This window comes from Strigops habroptila, chromosome 3 (genome assembly GCF_004027225.2).
Source record: "Strigops habroptila isolate Jane chromosome 3, bStrHab1.2.pri, whole genome shotgun sequence".
Taxonomy (NCBI): Eukaryota; Metazoa; Chordata; class Aves; order Psittaciformes; family Psittacidae; genus Strigops; species Strigops habroptila.
The window spans coordinates 77,416,798-77,424,463 of NC_044279.2; the positions used below are offsets into that span (position 1 = coordinate 77,416,798).

At 44.8% G+C, this 7,666-nt stretch overlaps 1 protein-coding gene across 5 annotated transcripts in view; it reads left to right on the top strand.

Annotated features, from left to right (window-relative positions):
• EP300 (E1A binding protein p300) overlaps nt 1-7,334 on the top strand; it is a 63,499-nt gene extending 56,165 nt beyond the window's left edge. For all 5 annotated transcript variants that reach the window (XM_030481099.1, XM_030481100.1, XM_030481102.1 and 2 more), the window contains 3 exons: nt 1,744-1,905; nt 2,343-2,624; nt 3,882-7,334. In XM_030481099.1, coding sequence (XP_030336959.1) covers nt 1,744-1,905; nt 2,343-2,624; nt 3,882-6,110 — 2,673 coding nt within the window. In that variant the 3' untranslated portion in view covers nt 6,111-7,334. The remainder of the gene's footprint in view (nt 1-1,743; nt 1,906-2,342; nt 2,625-3,881) is intronic.
• Nucleotides 7,335-7,666: the final 332 nt, after the last annotated feature.

The window sequence follows — 7,666 nt, forward strand, 5'->3', positions numbered from 1 at the left end:
CAATTAATATCAGTGTTCATGCTGCAACTTTAGCCTGACTTGGAAGCTTTTTCCTTAAGCTTTAGCTTTTGAATAGTGGCTAAGTCTTTTCTTTATAACTTATTTATAATACCAGTCTTAGCAGAATGTTCTGAGAAAGTGACAGAATGCTTTGATTTAGTAGTTTACACTGTACAGGGGTTTTTTTTGGTTTTTTTTTAGTAGAAAGCTTTAAGGCATTGTGAATCTGAAGCACAAATTCCTGCTGAACTATTGTTGGGCTACTTAGAGAAATTTCTTGCTGCTATGTTGTGCAATTTTTTTGGAGAATGTGCACTAACTGTGCTTTCACCTTCCACAAAAAAAGAAAAGCTATGCCTCTTAATAATAGACTTGAAATAAACAGATGCCGAACTTACGCATCTGCCCATCCTTGGATCTTCTGAGCTTTCATGGAGGAAGTGATGAATCTAGAATAAGGTTACTACTTCTGCTCATGCAGTAGTACTCAACTGTTTAAACACTGCTGCTTTGTCACCTTACTAGATTTTTGTTGGGATTTAGAATTAACCTTTTTCCTGAAAGACCTTTGGATCAAAAAAGTTAGGTTTAACGTTACAGCTAGAATTTGTTTTTCTCCTGTGCTGCTCTTCCAAGGACTGAATGAACTAAATGCGAGAGTAACCTGTGAATTAGGCAACTCGATATTGACTTTGCATTAACTAACATCTTAGTTAGGAAGGTGTTATTTAAAGGTTTGTTTTCCACTTGGCATAGCTGCAAGTTCCCGTCTCTCTATTATAACAGAAACCAGTCATGAGGAATCACATAGTTCTATGTGAGGTTGGTCAGCACTTAGTCCATCCTTCAGAGCAGGTCAGCCCCAAAATCCTGTGATGGGGGAAGCTTGTGGCATATTACTATTTAACCTTTACTATTAAAAAGAGCTTTAACTCTTTATTGACCCCATGTTTTACTTCTTGAAAATGAGGCAATAATAAATTGTACTGTCAAATGAAGTGATAGTCATTCATGTTCACTGGAAATTTCTGTCCTGACAAAGTTATTTTAAGCTTAGGAAAAATGCCTGTTTGGATAAGAATTGCTTTTATCCTTGATCATCACATGCTGTAGTATTTTGAGGGGCCCTCTGAGAAGCACAGAGAAGAATAAACCATTAATTGCTAAATTACTGTAGTTGAAATTAAGCTGACCTGTTTTATTCGACTATTGCAGGGTATGACAGGAGGAAGGCACATACTATTAATTGCACTACTAATGCTTTTTGGAGTCATAACAGCTTCATATCAAAATCGGTCTAATGCAGTCTTTTAACAAATAAACCTGTCAGAGCTGTAACAAGCTAAATCTAAGTGGATTAAGTTTTTCTTCTGGTTAGTGCAGTATCAGTTGTACTTTTCAGTTATTTTGAGTTTTGAATTGCATCAAGAAGCCATCTACTGAACCTCTTTGTGAGGTTCTTCAGTGTTCAACTATAGCAGACAAACAGGATTCAGTAAATAGCGTTTCCCTTACACCTCCTGAGCATTTGTGCTTTTAATATTTTTAGAACTGCTGATCTTCATATTTTTGGAGTGATTCTAATGTGATGAATTTAATGTTTCAGGGGACCCTGGTAAGTGTTTTTGGAGTAAATGATTGTGAAGTGTGTTTTATCCTGCAGTTATGGAAGATGTGAAAGTAATAAAATGCTGATGTGATGTGGCTTAGATACCTGACATAAAATGCCTTTATAATTAATAGGTGAGCAAGGGAGACAGCAAAAATGCCAAAAAGAAGAACAATAAGAAGACAAGTAAGAACAAGAGCAGCTTGAGTCGTGGCAATAAGAAAAAGCCTGGCATGCCCAATGTGTCCAATGACCTCTCCCAAAAGCTGTATGCCACTATGGAGAAGCACAAGGAGGTAAGATTTGGTAGAATGAGGACTATGTATTTTACTCCAGTAGGTGTACAAAGCTTTGATACTTCAGAGTCATGCCCTGTAAATTACACAGGTTTGACTGGAGAATTGAGTGGCACACCAGGCAAGCATGAGTAAGTCTGGGCTCTTTGTTATGAGGGCAGTGTGGATAAATACAACTGTGCTCATACAGAACTTCCTAACAGTCTACATTGTCACAACAGTTTTACTGTTACTGTTCAGTCCAGTGCTGCTTACCTAATGCTTCTGAAGGTGAACCTGCAGGGCACCCAGAGATTTGAAATTCCTCAGGACTTACAAGCCTGATGGCCCATCATTGAAGTGTTACCTCGTCCTGGAATTGTGCTCTCTGTGTAGTGAGGTTTGGCAATCAAAACATCTTGACAAGAGCTGGCATATTAAGTCTTTCTACCTTTCAGGTCTTCTTTGTCATCCGCCTCATTGCTGGCCCTGCAGCCAACTCCCTGCCCCCCATCGTTGAGCCTGACCCCCTCATTCCTTGTGACTTGATGGATGGGCGTGATGCTTTCCTGACCCTTGCTAGAGACAAGCACCTGGAGTTCTCCTCACTACGAAGGGCTCAGTGGTCAACCATGTGCATGCTAGTCGAACTGCATACCCAGAGCCAAGACCGCTTCGTTTACACCTGCAATGAATGCAAGCATCATGTGGAGACCAGATGGCACTGCACTGTTTGTGAGGTATGCTTGGTGAAGCTCTCCCTACTTGCATCCCTGTATCTTTGCCTGAACTGATCTCTCAGCATTAACTGGTGGAAAAAGCTCATCCTCTGGCAGTTCAGAAAGAAACGAGAGGAAGCAGTTTCTGTAACAAGCAATTTTACTAATCCACTACTTGGTGTGACTTTTATTTTCTACTTTCAAGCCGGGGAGAACTGAATTTCCTGTATTTCCTGTAGTTCATTTAAGGTGCTGCTGCTTAAGCAGTTTGGAACTGTAGCAATTGCTTGAGCCATAATAAGGATCAGCTGATTTTTCTAGAGAGTGATGCATCCTTTCTTCTCCCAGAGTTAGAAGTGTTGTGCTGCAGTATTTCTGTAAATGGGACTCTCTGTTGGTTTACTGGCATAAAGGTTTTGCTATGCTAGAGGTCAGATTCTTGTACTCGGGTGACTTTTCCACTACTCTGCTGTGCCTCTAGATGCTGCAAACAGCATTTTTGTCTTCCGAAGTGTTTGTTTGCAAGTGTGTTTGAACATTGAGTCCCCCTAGTGTGGGTCAATTCTGTACCCTCCAGAAGCTGGACTAACCTTGAATCTGGTTTGGAATGTAATTTTTGAGCCTGACGGAAGTAAATTACCATCTCAGATTAAGTTCTGAAAAGGTCTCATTAAACTTGGATGCTCACATTTCCTTGTATACACTAGAAAATAAATCCTAAATTTTTCTGTGGATTAATGAATCCTGAGGACTTGGATCTTTAAGAAAAAGATCAAGTATTGAGCCCAAACTCATGTGCTGTTGCTTTCACAGAATGTAATGCTGTTTTATTCCTTCAGTCAGCACACTCTGTTGTTTAGCTTGCCTGAAAACTGAAAATGTAGCTTTCATTCTCTTCTCTGAAAATTGGTACTTATCCTGCCACTCTTGCTGTCTTCTTTTAAGGCAGCAACAGAGAGGCAGCTATTTGTTCCCTGCCTTTTTCCTCTCCTTTCCTATTGGGAAAGAAAGGGATTTTCCTGGCCCAGCTGAATAATATGCAACTTAGCTCAGAGCAAACTTGTTTTTCAACAAGTTTGTGTACGTTTCAGACACCCTTACATCTACACACCTTCTCGGGCTATAATTTGGATTTATTCCTTCTCTAGTAACTCAGCATGGTGTGAAAGATTGAATTTTTCCCTAGAGCAACAATTTGCCTGGAACAGACTGGTAGTAATTTGTTAAGGTGCCATAACATCACTTGTACAGATAACTTCTCCTTCATTGTCTTTCCAGGATTATGACCTGTGCATCACCTGCTATAACACTAAAAACCATGACCACAAAATGGAAAAACTCGGCCTTGGTCTGGATGATGAGAGCAACAACCAGCAGACTGCAACCACCCAGAGCCCTGGTGATTCGCGCCGCCTGAGCATCCAGCGCTGTATCCAGTCTCTGGTGCACGCCTGCCAGTGCCGTAATGCCAACTGCTCGCTGCCGTCCTGTCAGAAGATGAAACGGGTTGTCCAGCACACCAAAGGCTGCAAACGTAAAACCAATGGAGGGTGTCCCATCTGCAAGCAACTCATTGCTCTCTGCTGCTACCACGCAAAGCACTGCCAGGAGAACAAGTGCCCAGTGCCCTTCTGCCTCAACATTAAACACAAGCTCCGTCAACAGCAACTTCAGCACCGCCTGCAACAGGCGCAGATGCTCCGCAGGAGGATGGCAAGTATGCAGCGGACCGGTGTGGTAGGCCAGCAGCAAGGGTTGCCCTCCCCAACGCCAGCCACCCCGACAACTCCAACAGGCCAGCAGCCCCCAACACCACAAACCCCACAGCCCCAGCCTCCGCCCCAGCCCGCCTCACAACCTCAACCTGCGCCTCCCAACAGCATGCCACCCTACACCATGCCAAGAACTCAGCCCCCCAGCGCTGTGTCCCAGGGCAAGGCAGGTGGCCAGGTGACTCCTCCAACGCCACCCCAGCCACCTCAACCACCGGTTCAGGGTCCTCCTCCAGCAGCAGTGGAAATGGCCATGCAGATCCAGCGGGCAGCAGAGACCCAGCGTCAGATGGCGCAAGTTCAGATCTTCCAAAGGCCGATTCAGCACCAGATGCCCCAGATGCCACCGATGGGAATGAACCCTCCACAGATAGGCAGAGGTCCTGGTGGTCACATAGATCAAGGAATGGGGCCGGCGGGAATCCAGCAGCAGCCACCCTGGGTGCAGGGGGGCTTACCCCAAGCTCAGCTGCAGCCAGGAATGCAGAGGCCATCTATGATGTCGGTAGCCCAGCCGGGTCAGCCAATGAATATGGCTCCTCAGCCAGGGATGGGTCAGGTACCTGGCGCTGCTCAGCCCAAACAACCACCTCTGCCCCAGGCGGCCTTACAAAACCTACTGCGGACTCTCAGGTCTCCCAGCTCACCCATGCAGCAGCAGCAGGTGCTTAACATCCTTCACTCCAATCCTCAGCTGCTGGCCGCTTTCATCAAGCAGCGGGCTGCCAAGTACGCAGGGACCCAAAACCCGCAAGGGATGACAGGCCAGCCTGGCATGCCTCAGGGTCAGCCGGGTCTCCAGCCGCAGCAGGCCATGCAAGGGCAGCAAGGAGGGGTGCACCCCAACCCAGCCATGCAGAACATGAACCCCATGCAAGCAGGAGTGCAGAGGCCCAGCATGCCCCAGCAGCAGCCGCAGCAGCAGCCGCAGCAGGCCATGGCTGGGATGAATCCTCAGGCGCAGCAGATGAATATGAATCACTCGGGGATGGCTCCCCAGTTCCGAGACCTCCTGATGAGGCGGCACCAGATGATTGAGCAGCAGCGCCACCAGCAGCAACAGCAGCAGCAGGGAGCAGGGCCAGCACTGGGGCCGGGCATGGCCAACCACAACCAGTTTCAGCAGCCCCAGGGTGTCGGGTATCCCCAACAGCAGCAGCAGCGGATGCAGCACCACATGCAGCAGATGCAGCAAGGAAACATGGGACAAATAAGCCAGCTTCCACAGGCGATGAGTGCAGAGACGGGAGCTAGCTTGCAGCAGGCTTTCCAGCAGAGGCTACTTCAGCAGCAGATGGGGTCCCCAGCTCAGCCCAATCCTATGAGCCCCCAACAGCACATGCTCCCCAGCCAGGCCCAGTCCCCGCACCTACAGGGCCAGCAGCTCCCTTCATCGCTCACCAATCAAGTGCGTTCTCCACAGCCTGTACCCTCACCGCGGCCCCAGTCCCAGCCCCCCCATTCCAGCCCATCCCCTCGGATGCAACCTCAGCCTTCTCCACACCACGTCTCCCCGCAGACCAGCTCCCCACATCCAGGACTGGTAGCTGCCCAGGCTAACCCCATGGATCAAGGGCACTTTGCCAGCCCGGACCAGAGTGCAATGCTTTCCCAGCTTGCTAGCAATCCTGGCATGGCAGGCCTCCATGGTACAAGCGCCACGGAACTGGGGCTCAGCTCCGAGAACTCAGACTTGAATTCAAACCTTTCACAGAGTACACTAGACATACACTAGACACATTGTAGCATTTTGGGAGCAAAAAAAGAAAAAAAAAAAGAAATAAAAAAATGAAAATAAAAGAAAAAAACTTATTTTCTCAAGACTTTTTGTACTGAAGACAAATTTTTTTGAATCTTTCTTAGCTAAAACAACATTTTTCCCTGGAACACATCTGAACTCTGCAACAGTAGTTTGTGGTTTTACAAACAAACCAACAACAAACCTGAGGGACAGTAGAGTACAAAGAATATATTTTTGTTATGGCTGGAATCCTGACCAGTCCTTTTTCTTGGGTTTTTTTTTCTTTTCCTCGTGTGCGTTGGGGAGGTCGGGACGAGGGTGGTCTTTGGGCTGTTCACCAAAGGCTGGGCCCTACTCATGCCTCCAATAGGGGTTTTTTTTGTTGTTGTTTTTTTTTTTTAAATTAATGAAAATATGTAATATTGATAGTTATTATTTACTGAGGCAGATGGTAAACATTTTCCCTATTCTGGTTTTTCTTCATGTCACTGAAAAAAACAAACAAAACACACCACACCAGAAGCAAAACAAAACTAAGAACCTTTTCCTAAAACCGGAGGACAAAAGGGGTTAATGTTGCTTTAAAAATACATTACATATATAAATATTATATATATTAAAAAATAAATACCAATCTTTTCCTCTTTGGTTGGAAATATGTCAATTCTTTGAGAAAAAAAAATAATGTAAAAATATTAAATAACTCAGTCCCCTCCTGAAGTCTACTTTTGTCCTCCAAGAATTTTCTATACAAGAGTCTGAGCTTAAAAGAAAAACTTCAAGTATTAAAATAATTTGTACATGTAGAGAGAAGACAACATTTTTGCAAATACACAGGGGCAGCTGCCAAATGGATGTAGTATATATATTGTGGTTTCTGTTTTCTTGAAAGATTTTTTTTCGTTATTTTTACATCTAACAAAGGAAAAAAAAATAAATAAAAAAGAGGGTAAGAAACAATTCCGAAGGGATGATTTTAACCTGAGAAAAAGTCCCTGGGGTTTCTTCTTTATGCTTGCTTTCTCTTTCCCATGCCCCTTCCCCACCCTCTTCCACTTTCTGTAAAACTTGAAAATAGAAAGCAAAAAAAGCCCTCAAATGTTGTAAATCATGCAATTAAAGTTGATTACTTATAAATATGAACTTTCGATCACTGTATAGACTGTTAAAAATTGATTTCTTATTACCTATTGTTAAATAAACTGTGTGAGACAGACAGCCTGTTTTTAATGCTTCCCTTCTCTCCCCTGTGTTGCTTGTTCTTCAGATGGCGGGGGTAGCAGAACGTAGATGCTACTTCAGGTGTTCACTGCTTAGGTGTTGGAGGGCTATTTAATGTATATGACTGTTTTAAAATGCAAATCTCTAATAAGGGATGTGGAGTAATAATTAGTCTTCTAAATGGACACTTTTGGTACAGCTCTGCATTCGCGTCTGTTCCCGGCATGTATCTTACCAAAGAACCGAGGTCTGACCTCAGCAGTTGTGCCAGGCAGCTGTACCACACCAGCTCACCCAGCCCGGGAGCAGCTCATCTTCAAAGGACCTGT